Source organism: Pleurodeles waltl, chromosome 9 (assembly GCF_031143425.1).
Source record: "Pleurodeles waltl isolate 20211129_DDA chromosome 9, aPleWal1.hap1.20221129, whole genome shotgun sequence".
Classification (NCBI taxonomy): domain Eukaryota; kingdom Metazoa; phylum Chordata; class Amphibia; order Caudata; family Salamandridae; genus Pleurodeles; species Pleurodeles waltl.
In genome coordinates, this window is record NC_090448.1 from 459,300,092 (window position 1) to 459,315,665 (window position 15,574).

The following is a 15,574-nucleotide window of genomic DNA, read 5'->3' on the forward strand; positions in this document are numbered from 1 at the left end:
TGCGCGGGGAGATTAAATGATTAGCCCAGAATGTTGAGTCAATGCAGAGAGTCAAACACACATCGTTAAATAGTGTGACCTGGACCTGAAGGTATTCAATCGCTTTACATAAGTGCACAGGGAAATTAAATGATTTGCCCAGAATGTCAAGCCGATGCAGAGAGTCGAACACGGTTCCTTCAAGTCCAAAGTCGGCAGCTCTGGTCGTTACGCCACATCCTCTCCCCAACTATTATCTTGGGAGACAGTCATTTTAAGGTCCAGCAGATTATATGGACAACATACTATATTACTAATATAAGTGCCTGAACATCAAAACAAACATATTTTTTTAGAAAATACTGCTGTAAAGATTATGTGCGGCTTAAATTATAACGTGCAAGAAAGCAAATAACCATGAATGGCATTGACAATAACTTTGTCAGAAAAGTAATCACTTGTCCTTTGTCGGTTTCAGTACACATATCATATGATGTAATTGACAGTCATGTATTTCTTTTATTTTAATGTTTGCGTTTGCTGTGCACTGTCTGTTACCACTGCGGCCACATCATTATATAGAGCGATCTTGCCCTGAAGGTATTCAAGCGCTTTACATGAGCACACGGGGAGATTAAATGATTTGCCTAGAATGCTGAGCTGACGCAGAGACTCGAATCCACATCACATTGCGCGATCTCAATACGAAGGTATTCAATCGCTTTACATGAGCGCACAGGGAGATTTAATGACTTGCCTAGAATGTTGAGCCGATGCGGTGCATTTTCACATATAAGTGTAATTAACAAATGCTAAAAACTCTGTGTTCAGACTCCATATATACACAATCAGTCGTACTTCATACATGGCTGTCTCTGTCAGAGTAACCTGGTGTGGCAAAAAAAAAAAACAATGGCCAAACTAGTAGGTCTGCATCAGCATTTAAAAGGTGAGACCTACTGCCTATGCTAAAACTTGTTTAAGCTTCTCAGTGTTAGCCTATTAGCCTGTGTTTTCCTTCTCATGCTGTTTTGTTTACGCACAGGCAGCCTTTTTTCTATGACAAAGTGTTGCATGTACAAAGGCTTTATTGGTTATTTATTCAGTTTTTTTCTCCTTCAACACTTACAAGAAAAATACATCTCTGACTGCCTACACTATGACTATACGGAAAACGACCTTCAGTGATGAACATTCTTCAGCGTCTTTTTCCTGGATACCTAGTATATATATTAAAGAAGGTGTTCCAGGGTCTCCTATAGCACCCATAGCACCTGAAGCCAAAACGATGAAAAAGGAAGAGTTTTTCTTTTCAATGTGTACTGGGGGCAAGAAGGAACAATGTAAACTACAGAAGGACAATATACTTATCTGTTATCAACAGGATGTAATGTTTAAAGCACACTGCTTCCATCTGAAGAACGAAAAGGAACACATATCTTCAATTGGGCTGAATTTGATGAGATCCTACTTAGAACCGGGTAACGAGGTGCACCAAGAGTGAACGAAACAGCTCCCAACCTCTACTGACGGTCAGTAATACCTTCCCACAGTCATAACTCATGAGATGATCTGCCTTTCACATCTTCCTAAAACAATCTATTTTCAAGTTGCTAAATGTGCTATCCCTCTTTCACCAAAACACAGACAACTTGGTAAAGCCTGTAAACGGAGAGAGATTTACCATTTGTCATTTATTATAAATTGTGTGACCTATATTTCAACCACGCAAAATAATGCCAGCCAACATCCTTATTGTCAGGCAGTGATGGAGCATCATGAAAGAATATTCACCTATACACTAAAGCGAGTATATTCAGCATGGTGGCAACATCAGGATGGTCGTGCCCAGATGTCTTTTCAAGATCTTCAAGTGCTTGCTTGCAGAGGGGTACTGCGACTTCATATCTTCCTTGGGAGGCATACTGGATAACAAGATTATGAAGGGTCCTCAGTCTGGCTGGAATTTCGTAACCGCCTTGCTGGGCTGCCGCTGCTGCACTGCTGTGCTGCTGTTGCACTGTAAAGTTAACATTCTGTGCATTAAGAAATCGTAAAAAGAAACATACTAGATAAAATGTGACTTACAAAAGGGTGGATGTAAAACTGATTGTTAACTATGTAGCAATAATTGAAGGGAAATAAACAAACAATACCTAACAGTTAGAAAAAATGCAACATATACATAATCCACAGTCACCAGTTAGAAAGCTATGTACTCACACATCAGTTACAAAGAGTGTTATTTTCTAACATTTTTACACTAAACATGGAATGAAGGTCACATATTCTACTATAGTGTTAGTACAATATCTTTTCTTTAAATTGGGGAATCAGTCTGATACACAGCCAACAAGCCGGTATGTTCCCAATCAGGGATTCCCAAACCCAATCATTCATTTTCTTGTACCACATTCTGAAGTGGCTTGCCTTTGTCCTTCTCTCCGTGGAAAAATTTAAGGCCTCGGGCAAATAGGAAGTCACACTATATTTTTTATGCACTACGTTCACCACGGTGTAGTCATTTTCATCTTCCAAGTCTATATGTGGGTTGCTAACTTTGTTATCATGTTATTACTTGAGAACAGTTGGGTTGACGGTCTTGGCTGGAATAGACACAGGACATTAAAGGATGGCCCGATCTGACTTGGGAATCCGAGTTACAAAGGGTGGGCTCAACAGTATGAAGGAGGGATGAGAGATGTGTGGGAGAGATCCAATGTCTGAGGAACTGTGGCAGGAAAGAACGTTATGCCACTTCTACATTCTAGCACAGCAATATCCTATTACTTGAAAAGAAAAAAGATATAAAACATGAGAAAGATTTAATAATAGCAGGAACTGCGGAGTAACCTTCATTAGTAGACTAGTGGTCTGCAAAGCCTCCTCAGTGGGTCTATGACTGGTTAGAAATTTAAATATTAACAGTTTAATAAAATGTATATAAATAAAGTGGCTAAATGTACAACTGAAAATTGTTAAACGCATTGTAAATGTCAAGGAATTTGAAATTGAAGGCTAAAAGAATAAGTTACTTACCTTCGGTAACGCTTTTTCTGATGGATACATTAACTACCTGTGGATTCCTCACCTAAAGAATTCTCCCCTCGCGCCAGCTTTGACGGAAATTTCTTCTAGCTCTGCACGTCGACGATGACGTCACAATAGCCCGACTCCACGTGACGCCGTATGACGTCATCTAGGCAATAAGAAGCCCTTGTTGACGTGCAGACGTCACTTATCAACATTTTGTACGTGCCTTAGAGGCGAACAGGTGAAAATTTGACCTTGAAGAGAACATAATCACATCCAAAGAAGTGAAAACGCAACATTTATTACACTAAAAATAACAAGAAATTTAATTTGCCAGTCAAAATCAATCATGAGTACTTGAATTATCAAGACCAGAGAAAGAAATACATATATACATGCTGTAACTATATACATAAAGTAGGCATATATATATATATATATATATACACACACATATATACATACATATATACATACATATATATATACAAGACAATTGGCGCTCACCCAAGGATTTTGTGGAACAACCATTCAGGCAACGGGGAGGCGGGTGGGACTATGAGGAATCCACAGGTAGTTAATGTATCCACCAGAAAAAGCGTCACTGAAGGTAAGTAACTTATTCTTCTGATGGATACACCTACCTGTGGATTCCCCTCCTAAAGAATAGAGTCCCAAAGCAGTACTACCTCTGGAGGTGGGTGCCCGAATGGTCAAACCAAGAAATCCTGCAGCAACGAGCAAGCAAAATGGACATCCCTCCTAACCTCAGAATCCAAACAACAATGTTTGACACAAGTATGGAGGGATGCCCAAGTTGCCGCCCTGCAGATGTCAACCACAGGAACACCCCTAGCCAAAGCCGAAGAGGCAGCCTTAGCTCTGGTGGAATGGGCACGAAGCCCCACAGGTGGTTCTTTATTAGCTAAGGAATAACAAAGCTTAATACAGAGGATGACCCACCTGGATAGCGTTCTCTTGTGGACTGCTCTGCCTTTCCTCTTCCCCACGTATCCAACAAAGAGCTGATCATCTTGCCTGAACTCCCTCGTCCGGTCGACAAAGAAGCTCAATGCTCTTTGTGGATCCAGTCGGTGGAGCATCTCTTCCTCCTTGGATGGATGAGGCAGAGGGTAAAAGGAAGAGAGAGTAATAGATTGCCCCAAGTGAAAGGGTGTAACAACCTTCGGGAGGAAAACCGCCTTGGTCCTTAACACCACTTCGTCTCTAAAGAAGGAAAGGTATGGACACTCTACACTAAGAGCCTGAAGCTCACTGACTCTTCTGGCCGATGTTATGACTACCAGGAATACAGTCTTAAGAACCAGCAAACGCAAAGCACAAGAATGCATTGGTTCAAATGGCGATCCCATTAGAAATGCTAATACTAAATTAACGTCCCACTGAGGCATATCAAATGGTAAGGGCGGAAAATTGTTAGTGAGCCCCTTAACAAACCTCGAAACAATTGGAGATTTAAACAAGGAAGGTTGATCAGGGAGGCACAGAACAGCAGACAGTGCTGATAAATAGCCCTTAACTGTGGCAACTGCACAACCCTTCTGTGCCAAGGAAACAGCAAATGATAATATATCAGACAAGTGAGCCTTTAAGGGATCAATTCGGTTCTCTCCACACCAACGTACAAATTTAGCCCATCGACTTGCATAGATCGATTTGGTGGAGTGTCACCAGGCCGATAAAATAACATCCACCACTTCTGGTGGGAGAGAAAAAGAACTCCGATTGCCCCGTTCAATCTCCAGGCATGAAGGTGAAGACTCTGGAGGTGGGGGTGTAGAATCTGCCCCTACGACTGCGAGAGGATGTCCACCCTGTAAGGGAGACGGAGCGGAGGGCACAGAGAGAATTGGAGATGGTCTGTGTACCATACCCTTCTTGGCCAATCCGGGGCTATCAAGATGACCTGGGCCTGGTCTTGGCGGATCTTCCTCAGAACTCGAGGAATCAGGGGTATGGGAGGAAACGCGTAAAGCAACTGACCCTCCCAGGACATCTGAAACGCGTCCCCCAAAGCTCCTTGCGCCGGATACTGGAGACTGCAAAATAACGGGCACTGCGCGTTCTCCTGAGTAGCAAACAGATCTATCTGCGGACACCCCCACATCTGGAAGATGTAAAGAACCAGATCCGGATGAAGACGCCACTCGTGGTCGACCGATCTGCGTCGACTGAGAACATCAGCACGTACACTCAGAACCCCAGCCAAATAATTTGCTACCAAACAAATCTTGTGGTCCTGAAGCCAGGACCAGAGTCGAAGAGCTTCTCTGCAAAGAAGGTATGACCCCACTCCTCCCTGCTTGTATATATACCAGATTGCGGTAGTGTTGCCCGTCAGAATCTGAACTGACTGACTGCGAATGGAAGGGAAGAAGGCCTTGAGAGCCAGACGTACTGCCCGCAATTCCAACAGATTGATGTGAAATCTCTGTTCCACTGGAGACCAAAGGCCTTTGACCTCCAGGTCCCCCAGATGAGCTCCCCACCCTAGAGTGGAAGCATCCGTTACAACTGTGGCCAAATTGCGGAGCCAACGAGAACGGCCTTCCTTGCGACAGGTTGCCGATCGCTGCCCACCACTGAAGATCCACTGCAGTCTCTGGTGATCGTAATCGAATCTTCGAGATCCCCTTTGTGCTGAAACCACTGCCTGCGGACGCACCACTGAAGAGCCCTCATGTGCCAGATCTATCTGCGGACACCCCCACATCTGGAAGATGTAAAGAACCAGATCCGGATGAAGACGCCACTCGTGGTCGACCGATCTGCGTCGACTGAGAACATCAGCACGTACACTCAGAACCCCAGCCAAATAATTTGCTACCAAACAAATCTTGTGGTCCTGAAGCCAGGACCAGAGTCGAAGAGCTTCTCTGCAAAGAAGATATGACCACACTCCTCCCTGCTTGTATATATACCAGATCGCGGTAGTGTTGCCCGTCAGAATCTGAACTGACTGACCGCGAATGGAAGGGAAGAAGGCCTTGAGAGCCAGACGTACTGCCCGCAATTCCAACAGATTGATGTGAAATCTCTGTTCCACTGGAGACCAAAGGCCTTTGACCTCCAGGTCCCCCAGATGAGCTCCCCACCCTAGAGTGGAAGCATCCGTTACAACTGTGGCCAACGGCGGAGCCAACGAGAACGGCCTTCCTTGCGACAGGTTGCCGATCGCTGCCCACCACTGAAGATCCACTGCAGTCTCTGGTGATCGTAATCGAATCTTCGAGATCCCCTTTGTGCTGAAACCACTGCCTGCGGATGCACCACTGAAGAGCCCTCATGTGCCAGCGTGCATGAGTGACCAGCAGTATGCAAGAAGCAAACAGACCGAGCAGACGAAGGACTTTGAGGACTGGAACTACCGCTCCATTTCGAAACATCGGCATCAACACCTGAATGTCCAGAACCCGTTGGGGCGGAGGAAAGGCCCGATTCAATTTTGTGTCCAATACTGCCCCTATGAATAGGAGGCGTTGAGAGGGCTCCAGGTGAGATTTGGGCACAATGACTGAAAAACCCAGGTCGTACAACAACTGAGTTGTCGACTGCAGGTGACGCCGCACGAGCTCCGGAGTCTTGGCTTTGATCAACCAATCGTCCAGATAGGGAAACACCGCTATCCCTCTTCTTCTGAGCTCTGCTGCTACCACCGCCATCACCTTTGTGAAGACTCGAGGTGCTGAAGTAAGACCAAACGGGAGGACCGCAAACTGATAATGCTGCGAACCCACCACAAACCGGAGATACTTCCTGTGTGATTTGAGGATCGGAATATGGAAGTACACCATCCAATCTCCTTCGTTCAACGCCAAAAGAACCTGTGAAAGGGTCAGCATTTTGAACTTTTCCTGCCTGAGGAACCAATTCAAAATCCTCAAGTCCAGAATTGGTCTCAACCGACCATCCATTTTGGGGATCAGGAAGTATCTTGAATAACAGCCCAGACCCCTCTCCTGCTCAGGAACCAACTCTACTGCGCCTTTTGCCAATAGGGATAACACCTCCTGTTGCAGTAACAGAAAATGATCTTCCGAACAGAAGGATGGGCGGGGAGGGAAGGGAGGAGGGAACTCCCGAAAGGGAAGAGCGTACCCTCTCTTCACAATGTCGATGACCCAAGAGTCTGGTGTTATAAACTCCCACATTGGAAGAAATTGGGCGAGTCTCCCCCCTACGGAAGACAAGTGAACAGGGAGTGGTGGAGGACTAAGGCTGCTTTCCCTGCTGCACCCCTCCTGAGGAAGAGGAAGAGGCAGAGTGCTGCTGGGTTGCTCCTCTTGTACGTACTCTGCCCCTGCATCTGAAGGATCTGTAAGGCAGGGAGCTTGCAGATTGTTGTGGTGCCTGGAATCTGCCACGAAAGGAGGAGCCACGTCCAAAACCCCTAAACTTCCTATATGACCTAAAGGAAGAGGAACTAGCTGCCTGAACTCCTAACGACCTTGCTGTGGCTCTGCTCTCTTTGAAACGTTCAAGAGCAGAATCTGCCTTTGTCCCAAAGAGTATTTCTCCATCAAAAGGCAGATCCAGGAGTGTCGCCTGCACATCCGTAGAAAAACCTGATGAGCGCAGCCAAGCCTGACACCTCCATACTATGGATGTGCCCACAGCCCTTGCCACAGAGTCAGAGGTGTCCAACCCAGACTGGATCACCTGGGTCGCCGCCGCCTGAGCGTCCGCTAGCAAATGCCACACCTCTTGTGGCAAGTTTGGATGACCTTTTGCTTCCTCTATAAGGGCATGAATATAACGTCCCAAAATGCAGGTTGCATTGGTCGACTTCAAGGCCATACTGCATGACGAAAAGGCCTTCTTTGCAGCGTGGTCCATTTTCTTTAACTCCCTGTCCGCAGGGGTCCCGGGGAACGAACCAGGGGATGACCGGGAAGAGCACGAAGCCTGAACAACCAAACTCTCCGGAGTTGGATGTTTGGAGAGGAAGTCCGGGTCACCTGGAGCCGCACGATAGCGCCTTGCTACCACCCTGTTGACAGCTGTAGAAGTCACAGGTTTCCTCCAAATGTCCTTGATGGGGTCCAGGAGAGCCTCATTGAAGGGCAAGAGAGGCTCCACCACCACTGATGCCGGATGCAGCACTTCCGTCAAAAGGTTCCTTTTCACCTCAGCAGCCGGAAGAGGAAGATCTAAAAAGTCTGCAGCCTTCCTTATTACTGCATGAAAAGATGCAGCCTCTTCGGTATACTCCCCAGGGGAAGCCAAATACCATTCAGGGGAAGTATCAATACCGCTTGTCCAGACCCTGAAAAATAACCTGAAGGCTCCAAGATTTCGCCCTCCTCCAGATGTTGCCTCCTATATTCCTCTTCCTCCAGGAGGCGCAAAGCTAGACGTCTGGACCGGAGTCTGGATTCGAGACCCGGCGTCGATAAGGCATCGGCCGACGCCGAAGATCTTCGCCAGCGCCGTTCTTTGGATCCATCCGACGCCGGACCCTCCGGCGCCACAGGCACCTTGACAGTAGACTGGATCCGTGGAGAATCCACTGGTGCTGGAGTCGCAGACGTTATAGGCGTCAATGGGCTCCTTGGCGACGCCAAGGACATCATCGCCGCAGCGGCTCCAGGCGGCAAAAATGGCATGAAGGGCGTCGGCTTGTAAGGAGGCGGAGCACCCAAATTAAAAGCTAAAGGGCCCGACAGACCTGCATGCCCTCCACAAGGCGTCATGGTGGAAAAGATATTGAACATGGCATTTTAAAATGCCGCAGGATCCGTACCCGGCGCCGGGAAAGCTGGGTATGTTTGCGGTGTCGGCGCCGGCATAGAAGCCGATGATTGGCCAGGCAACTCCTGCTCCGGAGAAGCCGTTGGTTCTTGAAGAGACTCAACTTCAAACACTGACAAAGGTGAAGTCTGAGTCGTAGGAGGCGGAGGAGTGACGATCGGGCTAATCTCCCACGTCGGACGGGCCGAGCTGATGGAGATGCAGATCTGGACCTGGACCGACCTCTACTCGAACGGCGCCGGGAGTCGTGACGGCGCCGAGAGTCTCCATGACGACGATGAGTCCTCGAAGATTTCGAAGAGGACTCTCTCCGATGCCGCCTTTCCTTCCTCTTCTTGGAACGGGCCAGGAACAATTTAGCCTCTCTTTCCTTAAGCGCCTTAGGGTTCATGCGCTGGCAGGAACCACATGACTCGACCTCATGGTCGGAACTAAGGCACCAGATACAATTTTCATGGGGGTCAGTGATCGACATCCGACCCCCACACTCGATACAAGGCTTAAAGCCAGATTTTCTTGGCTGCGACATTGTAACTACAGATGCGCAACTGTAGCTCCCTGTTAGCCTCGAAGAAAAACCATTATTCGAAGGCACGGAAAAAAGGGAACTGACGTCTGCACGTCAACGAGGGCTTCTTATTGCCTGGATGACGTCATCGCGTGGAGTCGGGCTATTGTGATGTCATCGTCGACATGCAGAGTTAGAAGAAATTTCCGTCGAAGCTGGCGCGAGGGGAGAATTCTTTAGGTGAGGAATCCACAGGTAGGTGTATCCATCAGAAATTAATTTATTATCCTCAGATTGATTTGTGGGAGGAGTGCAGGTGCATCAAACCGAATATAGTATGGATGATCTGTGGCTTCAATTGAATTTAGAAAAGCTCCAACCTTCCTATTAATTTTTTAATATTTGTTTGCATATTAAATAACACGTGTTCTCATTTTTGTATATGTTTGATGGAATGCGTGTTTCTGTATTTGTGTATAGTTTTGCGGTTCAAATCATCAACGATGTTTAGGCCAGGATATCCACTTCCAGTAATGACTCAGTGGGTGGGGGTGGTCCCCTGGATTCCAATAATGATTCAGTGGGGGTCCCTGTGTTCTAATAATAATAAAGTAGGGGTCCACATAAGTCAAAATGTTGGCACCATTGTTCTACAGCGTCCTAATATGTACACCTGAAAATTATGCAAAGAACCGGGGCACTGTACAGTGTATTTTGTTATATGTGATGTAAATGTTTGTTCACTTACTTGAGAACTGCGTCATCTGCACTTTGTTCATAGATCCACTTACCACTGCATATGAATTGTGAATACATAATATTGACAGCAACATTTATCAGTCCCTTGTTTTCTTTTCAAGTAATAGGATATTGCTGTGTTAGAATTATACGACATTGGATGGCTGATTTCCAAAATGTTCCAGGGTTTTCCTGCACTCTGAATGAGTCCCACAGTACATTGTGTATATATGAGATACTGACCCTCAACCCTGTGGTCGGTATTACACGTACACTTCAGCAGTATGAATGCTTTAGATGAAACAAGAATGTTGTTCTACAATGTCTGTGGAGATGCTAGACTAAGTGACAGGTTGGTGGTTAAGTGTTGCTACATTTGTGTCAGCTGATTCCCACTGCCCTTCTGATCCATAATTCATTCTGGCCCTGGTAAAACCTCTATTTTGTGGGCCACCAACATCAGGAGATGCAGTCTGTTTTCATCAAATGGTGAAGTTGTGGGCCCAGTTTTACCTGCTATCCTCCATGCAATTTTGGACAACCAAGGTTTTGGCGCAAAGGGAGTGGTATTGGATGTTGTGGACAGGAATATCTTATGTAAGAATTCAGCTGAAAGGTTTACTTACATAATAGGGGTCTAAGGGTTACTTACATAGTAGGGGTTGGTTCAGTGGTAGATGGGCTGTTGGGATGAGTGATGGCTTGTGTGGTTGATGACTTTGCAGGCTTGGGTTCTGACCAAGATGGCAACATCAGAAATAAACAGCAAGACATACTGAGTGACGTTTATGCACTGCTACCTCTTTTATCATTGTTAGGCAACCTCTTCATCAGCAAACATACCTGTGAGGTGCAGTTATAGCATGTTACCAACTTCAGCAGGAACTGTTAAGCATGCATTTCCGATCATATTGCTAGCCAAAGGAATTCACCAAATCTAGTGGCCTGGCATAGCATGACAAGTCTTCTACTAAAATCAAGCTACCAGGCTTGTGAATCTCATGAGGCCGAGTCCCACCCTAAAGGTCTAATAAGCAACATGTGGAACTTCCCACTCTCCCTAATAACAATAATAGGAACCAAGCAACAGACGCAATCAAGCCAGTTGAGGACACTGGTTTGGCGAAACAGACTGAAGAGATGGGTGAGGATAGTGGCAATGAATGAGTCCCACATTTAAGGGGCTGCTAGAGTGATGTCCTCCACTAATATGATACACTGATATAACTCTTGCTAAACAGTCCATTTTGCTACAGCTCCCTTCCCTCTCCTGCATTCCTGCTCCCTGTAGTGCAACTCCAATGCAGGCCGTTGTCAGCCTCCATAACCCTTTTCCCTCCCCTAGCTTACCGCTGTGTGAGGAGTTAGGAAACACCTTCTTGCATGAATTATATGTTAAACTTTGTTAAACTGTTATAGTGGGAATTACTCAAGTTTACCCCTAAATAATGTTCTATACATGTCTTACCTTCCCTAGTCAGGTAGTAATTATTATAAACTGTCATTTTGCACCACATTTGATACACCTATAGGACTGGTTTGCTGCCCCCTCTCAGGAAAGCCCACATGAAAATCACAATTATAAATACATACGCTCTGGCTGAAAGAATAGCTGTCACTGTAGCGCAAGACACACCACACATACACAACCTGCTCACTATATACAATCCATACCACACACACCTATCATATGCCCAGTACCACAGGATCTCACTGGAGAGCACACTTGATGGAAGAATGACATTATGCACCATCATTACTAGATGCACCATCAAATCCAGACACACCTCAATAGCATGTTACCCTTTCACCTTCATTGCATGACTCTGCAACTTAGTCTTGAAGGTGGCAAAGCCAAACAAGCAGCACTGTCATGAACTACAGTGATGTACACCATAGAGCCATACCGATAAATCTAGCATAATCACACTATCTCCTTGTGTGCATAATATCACATCAAAACATACAAAACTGTGCCAAATCGCCCGGCCAAAAAAAAGGACAACCAAATACCCAATGCAGAAAAAAGCAAACATGTTTTGGCTTAAAATCCCTTACACAGAACACACTATAATAATCGTTTAAGATTGAGTGCTATTTACCTTTGTGCCAACCTACACAAATCACCTACAATTGCAACATTTAAAACCGCATAACTAACTTGAAAAAAAACATACCAGTCAAAATAAACTACCAATGTATCATTCTGAAAGATAGTGTACTTACTTTGGGCACTGTGAAATGGATAGATTGTCAAAAGGCAGCACAAGAAAGACCCATATTATTGTGCTTTCTTCCATTATATTACAACTGTGCTAGACAAAACAAAATATGTCCACAAGTTCTACTTATTAGTAGTCCTGAGACATAACTTAGTCTGGCTCCTACGACATTTTTTTTTTTTTTACCTACAACTGCATACCATAGTCAACCATCCTTCTGACTCCTGGTCAGATATGGTGATTGGCGCCCAAACAAAATGAATGGCATCTGATTTCCTTAAGTGGAGAGAATCTGTTTTTTTACAACTTGAAATGCAAACCCATGTTTTTCCTCTCAAGGGATGCTGCGCTGTTTCGTTTTTCATACTAAGGAAGTTCCTGTGTCACATGCAGCTTACTCACTTCCAGGGCCTTGGTCATCTTCATCATTCGGGAAAAGGTCATCAAGAGTTTCTTTGTTCGAGTCAGTGTCTTTGTCATCCTTCAGAAAGAGAAATGAAAGTCATTAGATTCTGCCAAGTTGCACATTTCAAGAATCCTCCAATCGGTAAGGTCAAAAAAGAAGAGGGGAAGTATTACAGAAGTGACCTGGGAACATTTCGGACATTAGCGTCTGCTCATTCGTTTTCAAAAGAAACATTACCAGGAAGTGACTTACAGCATGTGGCAGAGTTCAAAAGGAATACTGAAGCTGGCAGCCCAGAAAATTCTCTCTCAAATCCGGAGGGAAATATGAATGTTAGCAGATTAAATAATAATAAACCCACACTTTCTTTCACACTGATGGTATTATTGTGTGATTTAATGTAAAGATATTGTGAAGGAACAGAGGATGATTCATAAATGAGTTAAGTATTAATTCAGAAGCACTACTTCACATATTCAAAAATTATTTTGTGACTCAGACCCAAAGTTTCAAAGACTTGATCCTTGCATTGGAACCTTTCCACCACTAGAAAGATACTAATGCCTAGATTTCGAGCATGGTGGTTAATTCTAATATCTGCACAAACTGGGTTTTGTACAGGGACTGGAATCGAGTTTTGTAGTAACCAATCATCCATCCGTCCATCATTTTCTACTGAAAAATTCAGAGGTCCAATCTGACAACATTTAACAGGAAAATTTACAGATAATTCAACCACATATGGAAACTCTTGCAGTTAGCACCTCTTCCTGCGTGTAGTTCCTAACTTTCCTCTGGCAAACTCATAAACAAAGTTATATACACCATCTCGTAAATACCTCACCACGGGGAATCAATGTAATGTGGTGCTGTAAATATCCCCTATTCTGCCTGCCGCCATGCCTCACGTTTCGCCAAACTCAAAATCAGAGACCAAGACTTCTGATTAGACTTTTTCATGGATACTAGTACTGGACATCAGGGTGAAAATGTATGCAGGGAATTATCAAAATGTATAAAGTAAGAGTTAACGGAGCACTGGCTTGAACATTGTGTCCTTATCTGGTTGGATGCAGCTCCTAAATGAGATGTCGAGTGCAGCGCTAATCATTACATCATTCCAATAATTTTTCAGCATGTTCTAATATACATAATAAGTGAGGCAGATCGCATGACATCAGTCCTCTGCCTTGCGCTGCGCTGCTATTCATTAGACAGCAGGACAATCTTGCAGAATAGTTGGTTAATTGACTGCATAATATTTATGTGCCAATGCATCTACTACAGAGAAATTACTATAAACTTGAGATCCTAGGATCGAATTCTAGCAGCAAGACTGTGTCCTTCAGTAGTCTGAGGCACACTAAACGACTGACATTACTTTAGGTAAGAGTATCATGTGCAATCAGTGCCTCCAGTCAATTCACTTCGTGTTAATTACTTTCTTCAATTTAGATAATAGGATTTTTTTTGTGGCAGACTAGCAACTACATTTTGGGACCACACGAGGCTATTCTCCAGTTGCTAGTTGACCTTAACTCAGAACTTACTGGCACAGAAGACTCAGAGGAAAACACAACTTTGTCACTTATCAGGTACTTTCACTCTCTAGTATGCCATTCTGAGCAACCCTATAGCATTTTGCTCTAGGCTAGAAATGACCTACCCCCAAGTGCTCTGTGCAGATCTCCATTTTTTATTTTTTTATCAATAGTCTCTGCTAGCCCCATACAAGAATTTGATCAAGAGGCAAAATTAGCTTATATGGGGCTGGTTTGTGCTGACAGGCCATTTGCGGTTTCCTAGATGAGTACCTATCGAGCCCATACTGAAGCTATGAGATGATCACAAGTCCTTGTTTAACTGTTTGGCAATGTACATTATTTAGAACATTCACTAAAATGTGTAAGCAATGTCACTGAATTTTAGAGACTTGCCTGTACCTACAGTTGCTGGGATTAATACACTATTTTTTAATCCAAAATACTTCTTTCAGTAAGCAGCTTTAAAAGGACATATGGGCCTGTAAAACATGTGCTCACACTTAAAGATGGCACCTGATAACAGTGGACACTAGCACTCATGCAGTCAGCAACGAGAAGACCACCTTCAAAACAGTGGCAATCACGGACCTCTGGTGAAAGTAGTGAAATGCAGGCCCGGTTTTAAAAAGCTGAAAAGAACACAAAATGGCTATTAATATTACAAAAAACAATTATGAGTGAATATGATTGCCCTGATATGTTGTGTACCAATGAGTGCTTTAAAAACATTTCTGAGAGACAGTGAATGATTTATGACGCATATTTCCAAATCAAAAGAGACCACCGTACACAAATATTTAGTAAATGCAGCAGTCATAAATGGCACTGAATTTGGGAAGAGAGGTTGACTAGTGAAGTTCACCTTTGAGATTTAAAAAAAGCAATTACTATAACAAGGTCTACAGCAGTTGATTTAGAAAAAGGCAACATGTCCTTGATGTTTTTGAAAGCAAAGCTGACAGCCTGATTGTAAGACTGAACTCTAAAATAAATCAGTAACAGTAAAGATGGAAGTTCTGTGGGTGATAGGCAGATGTCATACTAAGGAAATAAAGCACACTGACTGACTAATGGCCGGTATTACTGAAGTTTATGATGACTACTCTGTAGTTATCACTGCTACATCATGAGAAGTTTCTGTGTAAAGAAGAACAAGTTACTTTCCTTCGTTAACATCTTCACTGGTAGAGATTGTAGGAAAGTACCCTCTTTTTGGCATGGTTACCCTCCCTGTTTTTCTCTGCTGTCAGTGTGTTTTGACTGTGTTCACTGGGACCCTGCTAACTAGGACCCCAGTGACTGCTCTCTCCCTCTAAATTTGGTTGCTTAGGACTTAGCTGTCCCCACAATTGGCATACTGGTGCCTCCATAT

The 15,574-nt window shown here is 44.4% G+C and overlaps 1 protein-coding gene across 5 annotated transcripts in view; it reads right to left on the reverse strand.

The window, feature by feature from the left end:
- Positions 1 to 15,574, reverse strand: part of KLC1 (kinesin light chain 1) — a 377,498-nt gene that overhangs the window by 165,089 nt on the left and 196,835 nt on the right. For all 5 annotated transcript variants that reach the window (XR_011198745.1, XM_069207275.1, XM_069207276.1 and 2 more), the window contains exons 4-5: positions 12,655 to 12,733; positions 1,774 to 1,999 (exon numbers count right to left, since the gene is read on the reverse strand). Coding sequence is in view for 4 of the 5 variants with exons in the window: in XM_069207275.1 (XP_069063376.1) it covers positions 1,774 to 1,999; positions 12,655 to 12,733 (305 nt within the window). In the remaining variant the exon portion in view is untranslated. The remainder of the gene's footprint in view (positions 1 to 1,773; positions 2,000 to 12,654; positions 12,734 to 15,574) is intronic.